Source organism: Camelus ferus, chromosome 13 (genome assembly GCF_009834535.1).
Source record: "Camelus ferus isolate YT-003-E chromosome 13, BCGSAC_Cfer_1.0, whole genome shotgun sequence".
Lineage (NCBI taxonomy): Eukaryota > Metazoa > Chordata > Mammalia > Artiodactyla > Camelidae > Camelus > Camelus ferus.
The window spans coordinates 63056412-63080470 of NC_045708.1; the positions used below are offsets into that span (position 1 = coordinate 63056412).

At 32.7% G+C, this 24059-nt stretch overlaps 1 protein-coding gene and 1 long non-coding RNA gene across 5 annotated transcripts in view; one reads left to right on the forward strand and one right to left on the reverse strand.

Moving 5' to 3' along the window:
* The window catches only part of PRKACB (protein kinase cAMP-activated catalytic subunit beta), a 116922-nt gene that overhangs the window by 57460 nt on the left and 35403 nt on the right, over window positions 1-24059 (forward strand). For 2 of the 4 annotated variants that reach the window (XM_032494674.1, XM_006190181.3), the window contains exon 2: window positions 22175-22236. In XM_032494674.1, coding sequence (XP_032350565.1) covers window positions 22175-22236 — 62 coding nt within the window. Of the gene's footprint in view, window positions 1-7926; window positions 8012-8489; window positions 8603-22174; window positions 22237-24059 lie in introns of those variants that run through there. The other 2 variants (XM_006190184.3, XM_014563904.2) reach the window with 2 other exon arrangements.
* On the reverse strand, window positions 5836-12948 carry LOC116668116. Its single transcript, XR_004325189.1, has 3 exons — window positions 12673-12948; window positions 8714-8718; window positions 5836-5845 (listed from the first exon to the last, which is right to left on the reverse strand). It is a non-coding gene; the product is annotated as an uncharacterized LOC116668116 (long non-coding RNA).

The following is a 24059-nucleotide window of genomic DNA, read 5'->3' on the forward strand; positions in this document are numbered from 1 at the left end:
GGGCATTTTTATTAGTACATAAGCTAGTAATCTCATTTTTGCCTGCTATTGACTTTGCCGCTGCTACATAGTTTCATGGTTTAAACTGGTCCCCCAGAATCTGACATATCCTTGGTCTTGATGTGATGGCACTGAGACTTGTAGAGGCCTGATTCTTAACGAGAGGACGATCCACCCTTTTCAGTGTTATACTCATTCAAGGCTTATATCACAGATTTAGTTTCCTTAATTTATCCTTTATGCTTAGTCATCCTGGCTTCATGCCAGGTTGAACGTGTGAAAAGGTGCTTTCAACCCATCCCCACACTGTACTAAAATTGGCCTTCCTTTCTTGAACATCTTTCCAGGGATAGAAAACTGGTTATCTGTGACCTAGATGTAGTTCACAGGCATGTTTTGTTTAGTCCTCATGATATTTTTAAATAATTGAATGCAATACCATTATTTTATATATAAATATAAAATACAATGATTTTTAAAAAAAGATATTTCATATTAATATCTAGACTTTCATATTCTTGAACCGTTTGAAAAATTGATTTCTGTGGCCTCTTATTCTCATATGAGAACAGATGGGCAGCCCTGAATAACTGTTCTCTTTAGTCAGGATTTACAGTCTGATTTGCTCTAGCATTCACTGTTTCACTGCTTCTGTTGTTTTACCTGCCTGTCCTCTGTGGGCACTTGAATTTGACCTACAGACCCTCTAATGTGAGCCTACATCACCAGATTCTCCTTTCTTCTTTAATAAAAGTTGTTTAGGGTTCCTTCCTACTCATGGGCCACAAATACTGTCACTACAGTTGATGAAAGAAGTACGGGTAATTCTGAACCTTAGAAAGAATGGCGTCTGGGTTTTGATCCCACCCTTTCAATTCCTGTTTTATTTTTAATGTAGATCTACTTACTTCCTTCCCTTTAGTTAGATCTCTTTACCATAGGGTATTGAGAAGGAACAGCCTTTACCAAGGTCCAAACGGTTTTGTTAGATCATTTTCCCCAAGGTAATGGATGCCTACTAGCATTGAATTTACATAATTAAGTTGTCCACTGAAGTGATTCTTCCCACAGCAAAAGTTCTGCTTCAGATTGCCTCTACTTAGGTAGATAAGCACTTGACAACTTTTTAAAAAATCAAACTGTAATTTACATACCATAAAACTCACTCATTATAAGTGTATAAGTCAGTGTTTATTAATAAACTTGTAGAGTTACGTGGCCATCACCACAATTCAGTTTTAGAACATTTGCATCATCCTTTTGTTCCCTTTTTTAATCGGTCCCCACTTTCAGCTCACCCTCAGACAAACACTGGTCTGTTTTCCTTTTCTGGATGTTTTATGTAAATGCAATTATATAATATATAATCTATTGTTTCTGGCTTCTTGAACTTAGAATGATGTTTTTGAGGTTCAACCATGTTATAGAACATATCAGTAGTTGGTTCATTTTTATTGCTGAATTATACTATTTTGTATGAATGTAACATTTTGTTTATCCATTTAGCAATTGATGAATATTAAGATTGTTCCCAGTTTTTGGCTTATTTGGGTAATGTTGCAGTAACTATTTGCATGCAAGACTGGATGGACATACGCTTTCATTTTTCTTGAGTTGATATCTAGGGTTAGAACTGCTGGGTCATATGGTAAGTTTATATTTATCTTTTTAAGAAATTTCCAAATTGTTTTCCTAAGTGGCTTTACATTCCCTTCAACAATGTAGGAGGGTTATAGTTTCTTCACATTCTTGTTAATACTTGGTATCATTCATCTTTATTGGTTTTAGCCATTCTGGTGTGTGTGAATTGGTAGTTAATTGTGGTTTCAGTTTGTATTTACCTAATGATTGATGATGTTGAGCATATTTTCATGTTCTTATAGACCATTAATGTATCTACTTTGGAGAAATATATTTTCAAATCTGTTGCCCACTTTCAAAATTGAGGGTATTTTCTTTCTTATTATTATCAGGTCTTAAAAGTTCTTTATATATTCTGAACACAAGTTCTTTACCAAATAAATTTGCAAATGTTTCTCCCCATCTGTGACTTATCTTCTTAAATGATGTCCTTGAAGAGCAAAAGTTTGTCATCTTAATGAAATCAAATTTATCATTTTTTCCTTTATAGATTGTACTTTTGTGCCAAATCTTAAGAAATTTTTATCTAACCCAAAGTAATGAGGATTTTTATTTTGTACTTTTATCTCGAAATTTGTTCTTTTGAGTTGTTTTATATATGGTATGAGGTATGGAATGGGGTTCTTTTTTTATTCATATGGATATCCAGCTTTTACTGAACCATTTGTTGAAGACTTTTCTTTTTCCATTAATCATTTTGGCACCTTTGTCAAAAAATCAGTTGGCCATAAATATAAGAGTTCACTTCTGAATTCTAAGTTTTGTCCCAGTGGTCTATACATGTCTATCCTGTGCCAAGACCACACTGGCTTGGTTACTATAACTTTAAAAAAAAGTTCTGAAACCAAGTGGTCTAGGTCCTGCAACTTTGCTCTTTTCAGAATTGTTCCGGCTCTTCTGGGTCCTTTATGTTCCGTGTAGATTTCAGTGTTAGCCTGTCTGCGTCTAGAGAAAAGCCCACTGCGATTTTCAGAGAGATTTCATTGAATCTGTAGATCAAGTTGTGGAGAATCCTCTCTTAACAATATTGAGTCTTGCAGTCTATGAAAATGAAACAGCACTCCATTTATTTAGATGTTCCTTAATTTCTGTGTAATGTTTTCTTTTTTTTAGTGAATAAGTCTTGTTAAAATGGATTCCTAAGTATTTTATGTCTGTTACTAGCATTGTGAATGGAGCTGTTCTTTTAATTTCATTTTTGGATTGTTTGTACCTAGTATATTAAAATTTTATATATATATTATTATATCCTGTGGTGTTGATAAATTTATTTATGAATTCTAGTAGTTTCTTTCTAGTTTCTTTAGAATTTTCTACGTATAGCATTATGTCATCTGCAGAAAGACGGTTTTACTTCTTATCAGTCTGTATGCCTTCAGTATCTTAGTTCTCACCTCATTGCACTACTAGAACGTCTAGTTGCATACTATTGGTGAGTGCAGACATCCTTGCCTTATTCCCATTCTTAGGAAAAACTTACCATTTTTCAGTATTATATATGATGTAAACTACGTAGGGTCCCCCTCCCCAACTCACCCCCACACCCGCATGCCCTTTACTAGCTTGAGGAAGTTCTGCTCTAGGCCTAGTTTGTGGAGAGGTTTTTATCACAGGTATTGGATTCTGTTGAATGCTTCTGCTCCATATATTGAGATGTTTAGGTAGTTTTTTATTCTATTAATGTGGTGTATTTCATTAGTTGATTTTCAATGTTGAACCAACCTTTCCTTCCTAGGATAAATCCTGCATGGCCCTGGTGTATAATCCTTTTTATATACTGCTAGATTAGGTTTGTTAATATTTTGGTAAAGATGTTTGCATTGTATTAAATACTGATCTGTAATTTTATTTTGGTCTTTGACTAGTTTGGCATCAAGCCTCATGGAATAAGTTGGGAAGTATTGCATCTTCCTCTATATTCTGAAAAAGTTTGTGTAGGGTTGGTATTATATCTTTGAATGTTTCAAAGAATTCCCCAGTGAAGCCATCTGACCCTTTTTTCTTTGTGGGAAAAATTTAAATTAATAAATTAATATTTTTATTTGTTTATGGATCTTTTCAGATTTTCTGTTTTTTCTTGAGTTAGTTTTGGTAATTTGTGTCTTTCTATGAATTTGTCCATGTCATCTCAGTTATCTTACATAGTTTGCATAAAGTTGTTTATAGTATTCTCTCATAATTCTTCAGATTTCTTTAGCATCTTTAGCATTCTTTAGGGTGTTATCATCTTTTCATTCCTGATTTTGGTAATTAGTTTCTTTCTATTTTGTTTTGTATTGTCTTAATTTTTGTCAGTCTAGCTAAAGTTTTATTAGTAAGACTAATGGTTGCATTCATTTTCTCTGTTTTTATTTTCCATTTCATTGAATTCTGCTGTGATCTCTTTGGTTTTTGGTTTAATTTGCTCCTCTTTCTGAGTTTCTTAAGATGAAAGCTTAAATTATTAATTTGAGACTTTTTTTTTAATACAGTGTTTAAAGTGATGACTTTCCCTCTAAGTTATGCCTTATCTGTATTCCATAAATGTTGATTTCTCATAGGCTTTTTTCCATTCAGTTCAAAATATTTTTTTGGTTGGGGTAGATAGTTAAGTTTGTTTGTTGTGTGTTTATTTGTTTATTTATTTATTTATTTATTATTTTTTAGAGGAGGTACTGGGAATTGAACCCGGGACCTCGTGCATACTAAGCATGTCCTCTACCACTTAAGCTATACCTCCCCACCAAAATATTTTCTAATTTCCCTTGGGATTTCTTTGTGACCTAAATCCAAATATTGGGATTTCCAAAATTTCTCTCTGTTGATTCCTAATTTGATTGTGCTATGATCAGAGATGATATTTTGAATGAATTTTTAAACCTTTCAAATTAATTTGAGATGTGTTTTACTGCTTAGCATATGGTTAATATAGAGAATTTCTATGTGTGCTTGAAAAGAATGTATGTTCTGCTAATGTTATTTATATGCTGTATTTTATAAATGCCATTTTAATGGTTTATTCAAGTCTTCTATATCCTACTGATTTTCTGTCTGGTTTTTCTATGAGCTATTGAAAGAGGAATATTGAAATTTTCAACTATAATTGTTGAATTATTTAGTTCTCCTTTCAATTCTGTCATTATTGTTTTAGCATTGTGGAGACTCTTTTGTTCAGTGCATATACATTTCTGATTGTTAAATCTCCCAGGTGAATTGTCCCTTTTATCATCATAAAATTTCCTTGTTTTGACTTTAGCAATCTTTCTTGTCTTAGAGTCTATTCTGTCTGATATTGCTATAGATACTCCACCTGTTTTGTGGTTAACTGTTCATATGGTGTATCTTTTTCTCTCCTTTTATCTCCAACCTATTTTTATCTTGAAATCTAAAGTGTGGCCCTTGTAGACAGAATATAGTTGGACCTTGCTTTTTTATCCAGTCTGATAAATTCCGCCTTTTGATCTGTTTATTCCACTCACATTTAGTGTAATTATTGATATGGCTGGATTTACGTCTTTCATTGTGCTGTTTGTTTTCTTTATGTCTTAGATTTTTTGTATCAGTTTCTCTCTTTTTTTATGTTAAACATATTTGTAGGATGCCATTTTAATTCCTCTTTTATTTTTAAACTACCTTCTAAAAAAACATTTTCTTAATGGTTGATCTAGGGGTTAAAATATACAGTTTATCTTATCACAGTCTACATTAGGACAGCATTGACTTAATTCTAGTAAAATATACCGACTTTGATCCAATACAGCTCAATTTCTTCTCAAATTTTGTGTTATTATTTTCACATGTTACATTTATATTTTTATTAACCCAGAAGTGCAGTGCTACAATGATTGCTTCATACAGTTTTAATTTCTCTAAAGAAATTAAGAAAAGAAAGCATAAATACATGTTTATATAGCCTTTTACTTATATATTTACCATTTCTAGTATTCTTTTTTCCTTCCTATCAGTTTGAGTATTGCCCAGTGTCATTTCCTCTCCTCTGGGAAGACTTCCTTAAGTATTTCTGCTTGCAGCAAATATCCTCAGTTGTTGTTTATCTGGGAATGTCTTTATTTCACCTTTGTTTTTGGAGGATAGTGTTCCCAGGCAGAGATTTGTAAAAAGCTTTTTTTTTTTTTTCTTTTAGCACTGTGAATATATTATTCCACTGCCTTCTGACCTCTCTTATTTTTGTTAAGAAGTCATCATTAATCATATTGCTCTTCCGCTGTATGTGATTAGTCATTTTCTCTTGCTGCTTTCAAGATTTTTCTTTGTCTTTATCTTTTAACAACTTGAATATGAGGTGTCTAGGTATGAATCTCTTTGCGCTTAACAAATTTGGCATTGGCTGAACTTGGATCGCAGGTTAATGCTTTCCATCAAGTTGGGACATTTTCAGCCATTCTATCTTCAAATACTGTTTCTTTGCCCTGTCTCTTATTCTGGGAGTCCCATTACCTGTATATTGATACCTTTGATATCCTACAGGTTTCTAGGGCTCTGTTCATTTTTCTCCTGTTGTTTGTCTTCAGACTCCATGACTTCCACTGGTCCATCTTCAGGCTCACTGATTGAATGTTTTGCCCTCTCAGATCTGTTGGGTCTATGTAGTGAGTTTTTAAATTTGGGTCATTGTACTTTCAAAGTCTGTAACTTTTATATTTTAAATAGTTTCTTTTTCAATATTGAAATTCTCTTTGTTATATCATTGCTATCATATTTTCCTTTAATTTTTAAGAACAATTTAAAAAAATTCTTTTGATATATTTATAATAGCTGCTTTGAAGTCTTTTGTCTGCTAAATCCTATATATGGGCCCATTCAGAGACATTTTATATCTTTTTTCCTCATTATGGATTATATAATGTTTCTGTCAAAAATTTGACTTTTAAAAATAATATTTTCTAGCAGCTCTGCATTTTGATTATTCTTTCTTCCCTGAAGATTGTTTTTATCTACATTTTGTTTCCTTTTCAAAACTTCTTGGCTTTAATCTATGCTATATCCCCTATGTTGTATGGCCACTGATTTCTTTGCTAGGGAGCACCCTGTGTCTGCATCGCTTAGTTATTATTCAGTAATTAATCAGAGGTTGTGCTCAAACACTTTGAGCCAGTCTGTGCTGATGGAGCTGTTTATGGGTTGGGGAGTACAGTCAACCATCAGGCAGTTTTCAAGGCTGTACCGTCTTTAACTTTCCTTTGGGACCTCTTGGGTCTCCCCTATGGGAACAGCTTCCTTGTCAACCTTGTGTATGTGGAGAGCTTCTCTAGGCCCTCTTTTTCCTCTCTCATTTCCATTTTCTGTATTAAATTTTTTGCTAGACCATCAATCTACTTCTCACCCTTACTAAGGCCACCACTTTGGACTAGCAAAGCTGAATCCTTTCCCTGTTCATTTCCTACAGTTTGTTTTTTTTTTTTTTTATAGAAAACATCACTCTTGTAGAGTTTCTTGGCTTCCTCTCCAAATCATGTCAGCCCTCTCTGGCAGCAAAGCTGCTGGTTGTCACGGCCAGCCCCGCCCTGACAGAAGTGCTGCACTGACTGAGCTGGTGGGGAACAGCAGCAGCACCAGACAAGAACACCGCAGACTCCCACTGTTTGTGTGCAGAGCGCAGCAGTTTTTCGTGAATAAATCCTTCTCAATTTGTTGTTTGTGATCACCAGATTTCCAAAACCATGAAGTCATTATTTTTCATAATTTTGTCCAGCTTCATAGTTGTTTCTTAGAGAGATTTACTGACTTACTCATTCTCCCATCACCGGAAGTCCTGTCTCACCTGTCAACTTTTAAAATGGCATGTTCACTTGCTGAAGTTCCACTTAACAAGGAACCATTCTATAGATCCTTTGTACCATTTTGGTACAAATTTTGGGTCTCTGGGAATCAGAACAGTTGTTCAGCATACCGTCTAGTCTGCCCACCTTTCTAAACAATCTATCATCTTAATCGTGTTTAATGTAGGGAATTTTACACTGCAACAATAATTGTCAGTAATTTTTTGTGTACTCCCATCTTGAAAACCACATTTAAATGGACTCTGACACTGTTTGTAATGCCGAATGTAATGGAAGTTTATAAATAAGTTGTTTTACAATTCTTCTTTATAAATGAAGAGATATATATAGTATTATGCTTTGTCTCTCCCATAGTACAGAATGTTTAAATGGTTAACATTTGTGCTGCAGTATAGCTTTCTGGCTCATGAAAAATGAAAGCTATCAGCGATCTGGGCAATAAGATTCATCGCCAATAGTCACTAGCAACAGCACACAGCATTTTAATATCAGTGAGGTCCACAGCTAGCAGTAAGAGCTGGTGTAATTGAAAGACGTTTAGGTGCAATCATTCTGCTGTTTGTTCCTTGCCAGGTTCAACATGGGATTGTGTGAGTATTTGAAGAAAACAGCAATTTTTAAAATATCTTTGAAAGATGTAAAACGGGTAGATAAATGCTTAAATTTAAGAAACGTGGTAATTTTAAAATCATGTGGCTCTAGAATAAAAAGGCATTTTATTTGTCTTGGTTGATTAAAGCTTTAGAAAAGCTACAGCTTGGTTACAAGTGAACCGATAATTCTGGTCTAATGTTGCCGTGGTAACAACTCATGCTGATATAATTGAGAACATCTTATACATCCTGGTTCGAACATTTTCTCCCTGCCATTTTGAGTTGTTCTGGTATATAAAGGAAGCTAGGATAACTAGCTTGAAAGGAATTAAATCTAGTTATACACATCTTTGGCATTAATCTGATGTTTACTAGTGATACCTCACACTGAGCAGTTATGCTCTGCTTCTAGGGGCTTTTCTTTTTAAAACAAAAGAAAGCTCTTTTCATTTTCTGTATGCTGCATGCTCTAGTGTATGTGTTTACACCATCAGTTCTTCTACCTCTAGAGATTAGCATAACTCCCTTTGCTGTTGGATTGTTGTTTTGAACAATATGTTTTGGAAAGGTTGATTTTCATCATGAGTGGTAAGTATGCTCTCTGAGACTGCAGCTTTGTATTTTTGAAAAATATATAACTGTAAGAGGAAAAAATATTTTTTAAGGGGCTGTTGTAAAGCCAGAGCTACTGTGAATTACATTTCCTGTTGATGCTTTTACATTTAGGCATTATAGTAATACGCTTTTAAATCCATTAGGAACTGTGAACAGTTAATACCACTATTAATAGTTAATAGCAGTAATCAGTTTCTAATCTGTTTTATGGTTTGATTTATTGTATTCATTGTTATTAATTGTGTCATAAATTAGTGAGTAAAAGACCCACTTTGGTAAAAGAGGATTGTTTTTTTAATATCTGATTCTGAAGATAATTAAACTTTCCTTTTATTGGCTTTGTCATTCTAATATTAATTTTTGTTAGCTCCATTTTAGTTATATAAAAAAATACTCAATCTTGAATAAGATGTCAAAATTTTGTTGATTTATTGGTTGCTTTGAACTATAATTCATTGAGACATATGGATTTCATGATGAAATAAATATATCCGTTTTGGTTTCAGAGGCTTTGTTAAAATTTTTCAGGAATTATTTTTGGGGAAATAATTTGTTAAGATGAGTAATTTGTGATGATTAGTTTTCTTTTTGTTTTGGTAATACGGATTTATTTTTCTAAACATTTCTAAAATTGGTTTTTGAGAAAATATACTGTAGTATATACTGCAGTTTATCATAGGGTAAAAGCTGTTCACTTTAAGCCAAACCTGCAGCTAAAAATAGATATCCTGTTGTTAGAGGAAGAAATATTTGCTTAGAGCATAATTCATTAGCATCTTTTTGTTTAACTAAAAAGGAGGATGTTTGTAAGTTAATCTTTGAATCGGATACATGTTTAGGAGAAGTGTTATATGATTTTTCGCTTGTAACAGTCTACAATTTATTCTGAAAGGATTTGGAATTGGAATTCAGAACCTAAGATAGTTGGATTTTTGCTCTATAGTGGTAGAATTCAAAATAGATTAACCTTTTCTTCCATAATTGGGGATCATCTCATTATTGCCACTAAATATTTTTTATCCTGCTGCTGTATCACATAACCCTCTTCAACACTGTTAGATATTTGTTTATAGGATGGTATTAGACATTAACAGAACATTTTACATGCAATATATTAAGGATTAATTGTTATTGTTATTATCCTGTTATTTTTCTGTTAGATAGCTTTTTCTGGTCTAGTGTTTTAAATTTGGGCTAAGATTATAAAATCAACATGTTAATGTTTCTTAGGATTTCTTGGATGTCAAAACTGAGTATACCTGGTTATCATACTTACAGGGTTGAACTTCCTTGAATCTAGGCAGTATGTTTTTTCTCTTTGAAACTGTCCTAGAGGTTTTACAATTAGGGGTGTTGGCCTTAGCCGAAGAAAATTGTTACTGTTTCTCTATTGCTTTATTTTTCTTTCAAGAAAGCTGTGGATTATTCAGATAGTATTTAATATACTTGATCAGACTGGCCTGCCCTTATAACCTCTTCTACCACAGGAATTACAGTAGTCATAACTAAACATTCTGACTTTTTCAGGATTGTCCAAGTTCAACTAATTTTATTCATATCATAAGTGGTTAAATGCCTTAGCCATTTCAAGAGGTGGAAAATTTCAAATGAAGTGTGGTTTTATTTTTGAAAATAAGCAAATGCTAGACGTTTTTATCCAGGCCTACAGCTATATTTGTAATATTTATGTGTATGTGGTACTTTTCTAGTTAAAAAGCTATTTATTTTCTCCTTCCTTGCCTATTAAATGTTAGGCTTTCCTGGGAATAGTTTTCTCTGGGAATCTATCTTTGGCCTTCTTTTAATGCTATAATTTATCTAAATGATCTCATCATGCCCACATCTTTAGTTGTTACCTGAATGTTCAGTGCAAAAGTGAATTTTCTCTTTCCATTCCAAATCTGCTCCTTTTTCATTCATTTTGATTTTTGTTAATGATCCCACTCTCCAGGCAGTAACCTAAAACAGAAACCTTGTAGTCATTCCTGACTTGTTTCTCACTCCCCAGACATGCACTCAACCGTTAATTTCTATTGACTCTACGTTAGAAATATCTCAAAAATCACTCAGTTCTTTTCCAGTCTCACTGACACTGAGAATGCTTTTAGATCTGGCATTCTACTGCAATGTAGCAGCTTCACTAGTCTCAACTTCCAATTTTCTATCCTTCCAGACCGTTTCCCATGCTACCATTTTAAAAATACAAATATGCCCATTTATTAACCCAACATGAAAACTTTCAGTTACTCCTTATTGTCTGTAAGATTAGAGGTTAAACTCCTTAGTGGCATACAAGATCAATGATCTGCCTTTAAGGCTTTTTTATTTTATTTTATTTTATTTTTTTGCATCACTCATGAAATTCTGATCTAGCCATATTATACAGCATACTATTTCTTGCTGCCTTTCCATGTTTATGTCTTTTATCATAAAAGTTCTGAAAATCAGCTATGCTTTTCAGTGCCTCCATCACTGACTCCATAGTGTTAGATGATTCCTCTGTACTCCCAAAGCAAACTTACAAACTATAACAGTTATTTGTATTATACTGAAATTATATATTTGCATGTCAGTTTCCAGTCTCCAGCCTTTGAATTCTTTAAGTCAAGGATAGTGCCACATTCATCTGTGTGTTTCCAGTGGTTACCCTAGTGCCCCAAACATAGTAGTAAACTCATAAATTGTTGTGAAATAAATGAATAATTAAAACTTATCCATTTTTTACATATTTGAACACTTTTCTTATGTTACCAATGAAAAATATCAGTCATGTGTTTTGATATTTTGGGGTTCATGTGCTTATTGGAACATAATTAGCATCATTATTTCAAAATCTCAGATAAAAGCTGATTGGCCTAGCTGTAGTTGAAGGCAAATCTCTGAAAAAGATTTGCTATGCTTTGAATTACAGGAAAGTTACAGACTTGAGCAAATGCATTTAATTAATTCCTCTTTCTAGATCTGTTTTCTAGATTGTAAATTTAAGAACACCAAACCGGGAAAATATCAGTCCTGGAATTAAGGGAGGGTACTTGCCTAGAAAAGTACAGTATCAGATTGAAGGTCAAACACCAAAGTTTAACAGTTTTATATTGAGTAGCTTCCTTCATGAAATAAAAATAGTTTCCCCCTCCCTAACTTGGGTGGATGAGGCTTTTAAGAAAGACTGTGGGACAGATGAGTAGAAGATCCAACACTGCTGATTATTTTTATTCTAAAATAATTAATACTGAGACACTCAGGAATTTGCTATTCTAACCAAGTTAAGAAAGTTGTTTTTCTTTTTTTCAGATATAACAGGGCTCTTCCCTGATGTGGTGGGCATCACTACCAGTAAGGAGCCCTAAGTCCTGGCTCTGTTCCCATTTCTTAGAGTCACTGGATTACTTGAATGATAATGTAAATATGTGTTAACTAAAAGGTCTGAGAAGTTGTTTCTAACACAGCCAAGAAGGAGATGGGAGGATCCACTTTATCTGGGGGGAGCATGTGTAAAGTTTTGAAAGGCTTCTCATTGTTCATGAATGAATAAATAAGAAAAGCAATAATGTGAGCCTATGAAAGAGATTATGCGCAGGGATAAGTTCACAGCCTTCAAGGGGAAGAGAATGAACTTATGTATAGAAAATTTCTGTGGGAGGAGGGTTTAAAAATAAGAACTTACAGACAGCATCTATGTAGAATCCTTAAAAATTTCAAGTGAGCATGGAATCTATAAAATAAGACAAAACAAGAAACTAGGATGCAGAGAGCTGGGTGAGAGGCAGGAGTAAAAAAGAAACAATAATGATATGATAAGAGAAGGTTCTATGAAAATGACCCTGGCATTTGCAGAACATAAAGCTGCATTAGAAGCAGTGAAGAGCGAAATAGTCACAGGTAACTTAAATGGTAAATTAATGACTTAAAGAACTAACTTGAGAAAACTACCAGGTTGTAAGGGAAATGGAGAGGATGAAAATTATGAGGTGAAAATTATGTTAGATAGCACTAGGGAACTACATACTGAATGAATAACTTTCTCTTAGAACAGATAATAGAACATTGAGGAAAACTTAGCTGAAGAAAAACCTACATGTATACATTGAAAGAGCTCATTGTGTTTTGGCAAAGATAACAAAAGCACCAGCACCTAAATGCATCCTGATGTAAGTTTTGGATTATGAGGATAAAAAATGAATTTCATAAACATCCAGGTCTCTTTGCATCTTACAGTTTAACACAAGGTTTGTCTTATAAAGGGAAAAAATCCTAAAATGGGAGACTAGATAATTTGAAAATCCTTTTATACCAAAAGTTAAAGAAGATACAACAGCATGTAGAAATCCTGAGTAAAACGTAACAAGCATCCCTTCAAGTAAATGCCTGAACTTACAAGAATGTAATAGAAATCCCAGTGTATAAAAAGTGAAGTGGTAAAGGGAAGCCAGAGCTGTAAGGGGGAACATACTTTGACCATCCTGAGGAAATTTTCATACCTTGGTGACCAGAGGGCTTTTGTTTTACATGACCTTACAGAGAGAGACAAGTTCTTTGATCCGTGCACCTTGGGGTTTCTTAGACTCCTATGTGAAGCCAGGATCCTCAAAGGATCATAACCTCAGTGAAAGCACAGACTGAAAAATAAAACATCTCCACTGACACAGGGAGGGAATAAGAAGCTTGTATTTCTTGGCTTGGGTTCCTGGGGACGGGTGGGGGTTGTGCATATGTGCGGGATGCTTCTCCTGAGAGTGTCATTTACTGCTTTTCCACCAGTAGAGTTCACGTTTCAATCTACATTAATTGTACGGTCTAAGAATCGCCGATAAAATAACATACCTTACAGTAACACTTTCAGGCTAGTAACACCTACAGGATGCCAAACAGAAGCTAATACAAAACATCCTCAAATCAAACAGTTCAGTTTTCTCACAGATAAAGCCCCACAGAACTTTAAGTTCACAATCCAAAATCAAAATATGTACACAACACACACGTACCTACAACAAATGGTATTCAGCAGATTCAACAGGGTTAGACCCTCCCAAGAATGTCAGAGAGTGGAACTGTCACATACAAACTGCCATTTAAAATTAATAATCATGTAAAAAAGAAATAGAGAAAAAATTCTATGCACCTCTCACAGAGCCTCAAAATATATAAAACAAAACTGACCTGTTTAGAAGGAAAAATTATACGTACATAAGACTTACAGATTTATATGAAGAATTCTCACCCAGTAATCGGAGAATACACAGAAATATGTAGAATATTTACAAAGCTGATTATATGACTAAATATATTCAAAATATTTTAAAGAATTAACATACAGGCTGTGGTCTCTGACCACAAAGCAACCAATAATAAAAGACTAAGCAGATGAATACCACAAATAATATATTGGAGGATTTAAAAATTCAAATAACTGACGGTCAAGAAATAATTCACAAATTTAATTATGTATCAAAACTTGAGATACAGCTAAAGTGGATTTAGAGACATTTTTAATAGGAAAAGAGAAGGATATTTATGATGTAAGTTCAAGTAAACAAGTCAGAGGAAGCACAGCATGGTTAATCAGAAGAAGAAGAAAAAGCTAATAGAGACATGAGCAAAAATCAGTTAAATAGAAAATAAAGATACATCAGAGCCAAAGGTTAGTTCATGGAGAAGACTTAAAAGAACTGATTAGAACTATACCAATTTAGGATTTAATCATAGTTAAAAATCTTTATTCAAAGCTTAACAAAATTAGGAAGGGACAGTTTTACAGTCACGTTCAAAAAGAACAAAATTTTAATCTTGTACGCAATCTTTCAAAGAATTAGAAAATAGAAGATATTCTTAAATGTATTTATCCTAGTATAGCTTTATAAGTAAAGTATGGGAAAGCAAATTGGTTAAAAACATGTTCTCTGAAGTTAGAAACAGGATGCTCATTGTCTGTGTCTGTTGTACTGTTAGTCATAACCTGCACAGTAAGATAAAAAAAAAGTTGGAGGAAACAAAGTTGTCATTGTTCACAGATATGTGATTGTCTGCATATAAAATTCAAGAGAATCTACCAGTGTTATTTTAGAATTAACAGAGGGTCTGGCAAGATTGCCAGATATTATAAGATCAGTATATAAACATCAATGATGTGCTATCTATCAGCAACAAACAAATGGTAATTAAAAAAAAAATCTCCCTTTTGCAATAGCAATCAAAGCTCTAAAGAATTTAGGAATAAATATAGTAAAAGAATAATAAGACCTTTAAGGGAAAAAATTATAAAATTCTACTGAGACATTTACCTAATGTTTCATAATCAGATATAATTCCATACCCCTTAGACTGTCAGAAACCAGAAAGTGAAAATTAAACAACGCTTGTTGTCGAGGCTGTGGCTTATCAAGGGTATGCAGTGCTGTAAAGCAGCACAGCCATTGCTGAGCCACTTGCTACTGTCCAGTAAAGCTGAAAATGTGCACACCCCGTCATCTAGGGATTCGCTCCTAGCTCTGTTCTGTCCAGCAATAGGACAGAACATTTGAATTCAGAACCAAATGGAAAATCGCTAGCGTATGATTGTGGTAGATAAAATATTCCTCTGAGAAAAAGCTTCAGTGAACAATTAAGGAAGTAAAGTGCATTTCAAAGAGCATTTCAAGAATTGCCTGGGTCATTAGTTTTATGACCATAAATTTAGTGTAAGTTTTATTACAAAGTGCTATAGGGAACATCTTCAATCAGACATTGCTTTGATGGCCTAGAAAATCTGCAGCGTCCCTAGCTAGAGAGCCAGTTGAGAGAAAGCATGTAAGAGTGACTAGTTGTGAATGAGTAAGCTACATGGATTCACGGTGTATCCATCTGTCTATGAAGATACTAGTCAAATAAGTTAATGTGTTTCTTTCTATAATTTGATTATTTAAATATAGATATCTCGCCAAGAGTTTTAAATTTTTTAACAGCGTAGTGAGTAACTGTACTGCTCACTTGTAACCAAGATTTGATAAAAGAATTAACTAATAAAAAATCATAAGGAGAGGAAGGAAGAGTAAAAGTAGTATTGCAATAGGAAATGTAGCCTTTGTTGCCTATTAAATTTCCGACCACTCATATCATATTTGACTTTGTGCAAGACTAATTAATATCTTAGAACACAAAACTAGGCATAGCCCCATCCACTGAACTGCACAAATATAGCTGAAATATAATTAAAGTTGTTTTTTATACCCACTGTCATTTTAAAGGTTACAGTGAATTTGCTTTGAATGAACATGTTTGAATGTGGTGAAACAAAGTATCTCAACAAAGTGAACACAATTGCTCTTCAGAATAAAGGGAAGGAAGATGATATTTCATTAACACATTTCCAGAGTAGGGTTTTGATTGGTTAAAAAAACAATACGTAACAAAAAAAATTGTGTTATCATTATATAAAGCACTTTTAAGTATGTGTTTTTCATTCTGTTCCTCATTGTGAATATCTAATGACCATATATGGATGGGTAACTTCTTGTGTGAATGTGATTTTATGTGTCATTTAATCTGTTTAATTTATTCTTTTTGATCAAGCACGCAAGTCATCAGAAGCATCTGGTAGGAAACCACTTTTTACAGAGTAATTCTGTTGCTTTGTTGCTATAAGTTGAATTTTTATGAGGTACTTTGTGGCAACTGGAATATTTTATATTAGTTTACTAAAAATATTTGTAATACAGCATGTGTGTGTTGGGGGGGAGCATATTTAGAAACAACAAATATTGAGCTCTAAAGAGGTGGGTGTTTGAAGGAGGGGTGGCAGAAGACAGACTGTGACAGTTCACTCGATTTACACTTCCCAGAGGTATTGGAAGGGATGGTACTTTCCGTTATTTGCTGATAGAATTTGGTGTTTTCATAGGTAATTTACCTCAGATCCCATCCTGTTTTGTGTTTTCTGATATACACTAAATAATTTAAATAGAATAATGCTTTTATTTATGTAAAGAAGGAAAATAAAAATAATCACAAAGAGATTAGGGGGCTCATGAATTATCTGTCCAGTTAAAAAAAAATTAACTGTTACTACCAAAAAAATACTATTAAGAAACAATTGGTTATAGTATGGAATACTTGCTCTTTCCCTAATAGGAAATTTTAGAGGAATTGCCCCCTCTCTTATTCCCTGCATGGATAAGCCATCAAGGTTTAAAATATTCAGACCTCTAACCCACACTGTTATCCCGCCTTACTCCATCTGGCTCCCCTCTTCCTTAAGCAAGTGATCTCGCTTCCTGTTTCCCAGAAGAAACGCAGTATAGTGATTGTGAGTAACTCAGTTTACTCCCATTCCTTTCCACACATTGAAAAGCATCACCATGGCAAACAGTCACTTCTGTGACTGGGCATTTTCTTGCCTTTACACTTCACCTCCCACTCTGCACTCGTATACCCTGCAGCTATTGCAAGTCTGTTGACATTTCCTGAAAAAACCATGCTCCTTCCTCCATGCCTTTTATTCAAGATCATCCCAGCCTATCTTCATCTTCAACTTTATCCATCGGAGGAGCTCTTTATCTGTCAAGATTCAGCACAAATGCTGCATCATCTGTTATGCCGTGCCTTAGCACCCAAGAATGTCCTCTTCTCAGCTCTAGCAGCACCTTATAGTTTCCTTAGTTGTAGTCCTTGTCACATTCCATTATAATGGTCCATCTGTCTTCCCTTTAGCTTCTCATCTCCTACATAGTGGAGATACGTTTATTCTTTGTTGTGTTCCTAGAGTCTAGCTCAGTTTCTAGTACCACTGAACAGTGCTCATTAAATGTTGGAAAGATTGTTAGAACAGCACCAATGAAGTAAAAATACCTGAAAGACACTCTTGTCTTTCAGAAGGGAGTCAGCGATGTATTATAATTCAGAGTGTCTTTCCTACAATAGAGTTTTGAATAAAAAACAGAAGTCCAGAGATGGCATTGCAATAGTTACAGGATGTGTATTTCAATATATGCTACTTAATATTATTAGCACTACTGCTATGAGGAGTTAAAGTTTTTGTTAGTTGCTTTAGGGAAAATCAGAATGGTATTGATTTTGGCCCTAAACAGTAATTATTTATTTTATTTCCTTACAATTTAATTTTAAAAGCCTATTTGAATATGTTAGTCAAATAATTGTTTCTACCTTAATGTTTTATTCTATATGTAATATTATGGGAAAAGGTGTATAAGTGATTTTGTGCTAATATCTTATTTTTATGAGTGTCATTTAATCAATGTTTATTTTTTGAATACAAGCTTGCTCCTCTTCAGAAGTATCTGGTAGGCAACTACTTTTAATAAAGCAAATGTTATCTTTAAAACTTTTTATTTGGTTGTTTGCAACTTGTTATGCTCCTCAGAAAGTCATATTTTTATAAAATATTCTAAGTTAATAAGATATTTTAGTTGATGGAAGGAATAGTTTGTTTGGTTTTATGTTGAGTTTTATCTACAGAAATGATTTATATTGCAGTATCTTGTGTGATATTTTAGAAACAACAAATACAGCACTGTGTAGTGGGAGTTGTACAGGACAGCCAAAGACAGATTATGAATACACATCATTGAAATTAGGTAACCCAGATTAATGAAAGATTTTTGAAAGAAAAATATACTGTTATAAATTTTGTGTGATATCTATCCATTTTAGCTAATATTTTAATTGGGTATTTACCCTAGGAAGTTTATATTCTGTGTTTTATTTTTCTATATGTTTCCCTTCTATTTTTGGATATCCATTAAATACAATTGTGCTTTTATTGTAAAAGAGGTGTGAAAGAGAGAGGTGACAGTCATCTCATTACAAAGAAAACTAGAGAATACAACATCCAGAGTAGCTGTAATCTATATAGTAATAGATTTCTAAACTCTTATAAAAATGTGACTGATAACCTCGGGTAAGCATTAGATTAGGCATGCTGTAACTAACAACATGCTTTTTTAATAATAAACAGCAATCTAGTTTATCTAACACAGAACTGAAAAATGCCAAATAGATAAATTCACTAAATGTAATTCGTGAAACATTGCAGAATTATCTGAATAACTTGGAATAAAGATATACCATACTTGAATTTTTAATAAATTTCCCTAATGTTTAAAATAAGCTCTATATTCTGTTTTTTAACTATGTCCTGTGGATAAATATATTCAAACCTATTTTAAGAGTGGTAAGAATTAAGTTTTGGTTTTTTTTTTAATGTACTTGTGCAAGTGCATAAAAATGATTCCTTTGTTTCTTCTTTCTTCGTCTCATGAACATGGATGAATACTTCTACAAATGAACACTGGTGAACGTATATAGATCTCTTTGGTATGCTCATTTCTTACACTGAAGAGAAAATAAATTTATTTGGAAAATGAATTTAATTGAAATATATGCTCCTGAGAAGAAACTGAGTTAATTTTTGGTGTGTCCTTCTCACTTTTTTAGTACCTAGTTTGCTCCGTTATTGACTAGTACAGAACAAAACATATTTGCTGAAAAATCCTTTGTTGAGATTTTTTTTCTTAAGGGGAGTTACTGATCACCTTTAGATAGGTCCTGATGATTACTAAGAAGTATTAGAACCAATATTATAACTCAGGTGTGCCGAGCTCCAAAGCCTGTGGCTATTGCAGGATATCACAATGGTTTAAGTTAATTTTAAATATAGATACAGCTTATATACTAGAACACAACAAGAAAACAAAAGATTTGAGACCTTAAAGTGTATGCTTTATAGGAAACTCTGAATTAAATGTGCTGCAGTGTTTGAATTTATCTCTCTCCCACCACTCATTTTATTAATTAGTTGCCAACTCCTTAGATAAGTGGATATAAATTTTTTAAATAACTGGAGAAGAGCATTCAGAAAGTTAAATTAACCACTGTGTAAAACTAATAAAATTCTAAGCAAACACATATGGTCCTGGGTCACCTGTTGTTTTAGAGCTATTCGTAATCTAGCATACTGTGAAATATTTTAATTTTGGTATTTGTCTTTATAAGATGTATATTTTGGTTAAGTAACATTTTTACAAAGAGTTAATTTTGTTCATCTTTGCATCTAAATATTGCACATATAAATTAGAGATTTCATGTGTATATACTTATGTGGCAAAAAGTGTTTCAGAAACAGTTTTCCTCATGAAGCTATTTAATGACATTATAATTAACACTTATCTTTACTCTAAAAGGGAATCTCTTTATTTGTTGAAATAATTTACAAAATTAATATCTTTGATTCATATCATTTCTGATAATGTTCATATAAGACCTTTATGAGATTATTTACTTTCTGCAGTATGGCTTGACAGTAAACTCAGAATATTGATGAGTACAGAGAGTATTTCAAAGATTTTCCTGAATATTCTATCAGTGAATGAAATTAAAGGAGTACCTAAAATTTTTCTTTTAGCTCATTCACCAAGCAGGAAAAAGGAAATTTTCTTTCACTTACCACCTTTGGCAAATACTGCCAGTCCTTCCTTTGACCAGTTACTTTTTCCTTAACTCAAGGTCCAATTAGCAGGAAGTGACTGAAGAAGCTGAAACAGTATGTTAGGAATATTTTTTTCTTTTCCTGAATCTCCATGTCTTCAAATTACAACTCATGCAGGCATCTGGAGAGTTTATACTGCAACTTGATGTACAAGTTCTATGAATAGAAGATAACTAAAAATATTTTTCAAAAGAAATCAGAGGTATATTTTGAGAGTCACAAGTTGTTTCTTAAAAGCCACAGTTGCATTTAGCAATAAATTACGTTCTTAGTTTATTTTATAGCTGTCATTTCCAAGTCAGTGCCATGTACAGATATGTCTGCTCCATGCAAAAAAAAAAAAAAGGAAAAAGAAAATCTTACTTACAAAACCACTCTTCTTCAGTTGTAACTAGTACATTAACTTTTAGAAGTAGGATGACTTGAACCATCCTAAAGTCAAAGAAAATGTAATAATTTTCCACCCCTAAGTCCACCCCCAGAAGTAATTAGATCATATTTGCATAATTAGGTACAATTATTTGATTCATTGTTTTGGTGAATGAGATTTTCATATAATGGAAAGATTCTAATTTTAAAAATTATTTTTCTCAAATTTTCTAGAATAGGTATTTTGAGAGTATTTTACAGCAAAATACAAGTGACAGTTTGTATAAAATAGTAAAGTAATATCTTCAGAAATGCACGCTAGTGTTACATAAAATCTAAGTCTCCACTTGATGCATGTCATCACCATTTTGAAATCTCAAAGCATTTAGAATGCCAACAACTTTCTCATTTAACAATGTTTTGCCAAAGGTACCTCAGTGGGGGTTAAAGGAGGAAATTATAATGTATATTTTAAATGCCTCAGTTTAATACTACTACATCATTAGATGGTCTTATTAAAGAATTTGTGAACTCTTCACTCCCACTTTTAATTTTTTCTTATCATCATCATCATCATTTTTACTACCTCTGAAATAAATATCAGTGTGCCATTTGTTTAGCCTTTTACTATTTCAACATTATTTAAATCTTACTTTCTGTTATTTTTTTCTTTACTTATAGATTCAGATATCAGAGGAATACCGGGAACTTTCCCAGCAAAAAGAAAGACTAAAATAATTACTTCTTGTTTAGTTAGGTTTTGCTCTCATACCTAACTATAGGAACAAGAATACAGTTTGTTAATGCCATTTTCTCTCTCTCTGAAATTTTTTTCCTATTTATTTTTAAAGCCCTGGAGTTGTTTTGTAAACAGAAGTCTTTGTTAATGACTTTGTGGGAAGATAATGAAAAAGAGGAAGCTTTTTACATGATTCTTCATTTAGCAAATCTAAAACTTCAAACCACAGCTCTGTAAAATAATGTGGCCATTATTGATCACTGTATAAACATCTGGTTTTGAATTGCTTTACTTTAGTTTACATTTTAAATTAGGCATTTAGTTTTGTTCCAGATTTAGAATGAGATTTTTAAGCTGTTTGGGTTTTTTGTTTGTGGTTTGTTCTGTTTTGTTTTTGTCTTTGTGGCCATTCTTTGTGTTACTCCGTGGTTTTTCCTTTTTCTCTCTACCTTTAGTAGAGAAGACAAATCTAATAATATAAATCATTATACCTGAAAACAGCCTTTTATTAAAATCAGTTATTTTTGAAACTCCGTAAATCAACAAAGTTCTCCCAGTGTTTTCAGTTCTTATGTTTAAAGGTTCTGTTAATACCACTCCTGGTTTATTTTTTTACGATCAATATTTTGTCATGGATTGATTTCTAACTTTTTTCGTTACTTTCAGATGTGTTTTCAGGAACAGTATTTTTATTATCAGATTTGAAATTATCAAAGTGATCTCCATGTAGGAGTGTATTAGATATTCTTAGAAACTTGAGAAAATGTTTGCTGCTTCTTTAAAGAAATTTAAATAGCTCTCTAGTGTATCATGGTTGTGAATACATGTTTCATGGCAACCATAGTTGGCCTAAGTCTTTGTTTTTTAAGCAAGTATAGTTATATGTAAAATATTTATATATGCAATGTAAATATTCTTACAAGTCATAATTTGTGTTTTGGTTTTTTTAATATGTTTTCAGTGAAAGAGTTTCTAGCCAAAGCCAAAGAAGATTTTTTAAAAAAATGGGAAAATCCTGCTCCGGTAAGGAATATCTTTAATTTTCTGTAATTTAAAAATCCTGTATTGAGTAAAATCATGACTCTTGCCCAAATAATTTACTACTTCAGAAAGCTTAATTTTCAAGTAGCATTAATAAATGTAAGCTTAACATGAGAATCTTGCCATAACATTATATTTTGATTTATTAATAATTTTATTTATACCTAAATTGGAGTGGGAACTAATTTCCAGGATGATACCTGATTACAAATTTTGATACTAATTCCAAACTGTTACAGAATGTTGATATTTCTGATACTTTCTAATATTATACTAATTTTGATTTGTCTTTGATAGCATATTTATTATTTTTATTATGACAGTAGGGATCACACTGTGCAGCTTCAAATTCTTAATCACAAACACTTGGCTATTGACAACATATCAAGTACACAAGGATCCTTTCATAAATGTTTTGATGTGTTAAGTTCTATATAATTTAAGTACTTTAGATCTTAACTAAGATCTAAAACCTGTATATAAAAAGAGCTTTCTGTACTTGCCAAAAAAAATTTTTGCATCTATTTTTATAAATATTTAATAAACTTTAATAGTATATTAAATTTTGAAAACCTTTTTTAGCACAAAATCTTTATTTCAAGTATTTTTTTCACTAAAAGATATTTAATTCTAAATAAATGTTATGTTTTGGGAAGATGACATAATTACCAGGATTTAGAGCATGAGCTATAATTTAAAACATAGTCACTCTAGTGATTGCAAAACATTAGATATTATCTAACATGAAACATTAAGATAGAGGTAAGGAAGATGGATTATTGTATGAAAAGCAGTGACTAGCAAAAAGAGATGCTCTGTTGTCCATTAATAATGTTTGGTTTCATTATTTGGGAAGTATATTAAACATTTCAATTCATTGTTGTAAATAAACCAGAAATTAAATATTAATCTATAAAATTAATTCTATCAGAATTATAAGGACTTTTTCTATATTGATATAGAATCTCATGGCAATTTAAAATTATTAGAAATGGGAATTAAAATATGTTGAAAACAGATTTTATAAATAAAAACCTAGAGTTACTTGCTTTCTCTGTAATGATTTATTTAGAAGCTATGATGTGTCTCCAAAGGCAAAGTTTGGTTTGCAATAGAGAGTAAATCCAACTACAGTGAATTCCTGTAGTTATCCAGACTCCTTTATTATAAACAAATCATATTGAGTCACAGTTTTATCAAGTTTAACACCGTACAGACTGGCCCTTGGAAATATTATTTCCAAGATTTTATGGGGACCTTTATAATGAAAACCTATTAAATAAATGGGACAGCAATTACTACTTGGTGCTGTTTAGCACATAATTTTTCCTATTAATTTTCAGTTTATTGTGGCAGCAACAAATTCAATAGATTGATGCCTCCAATTCTTTGCTTCCATGTTGTATAGTGAAAGCCAAACAAAGATGTTTGCTTGTAACAAAGCATCTATTCAAGGAGAAAAAGAGACTGATTATTGTTCTGGGACTCTGACTTTTGGTTATCTGGGTGGGAGTGAGGAACTCTTTTTATCTTAGTGTTACTTTTTAAAGTAATACCTGGTTTTTACAACACCAGAGAGAGAGGCCATTAGGAGCTCTCATGCTGCTATTATCTAGGTCTATAAGCTCGCGTCAGGATAGAAATGAGAAAGTGCTTTCTTCAGATGTAACTCTAGTGAAAAGGTTCTGATCCTCAGCTTATCCATCCACTGCAGTTATTTGCAAGTGCACCGACATTGTGTGCCTTCCGTGATTGCATACTTCTGGTCGGCTTGTAATTATTAAAATATGGAGCTAATTTATCAG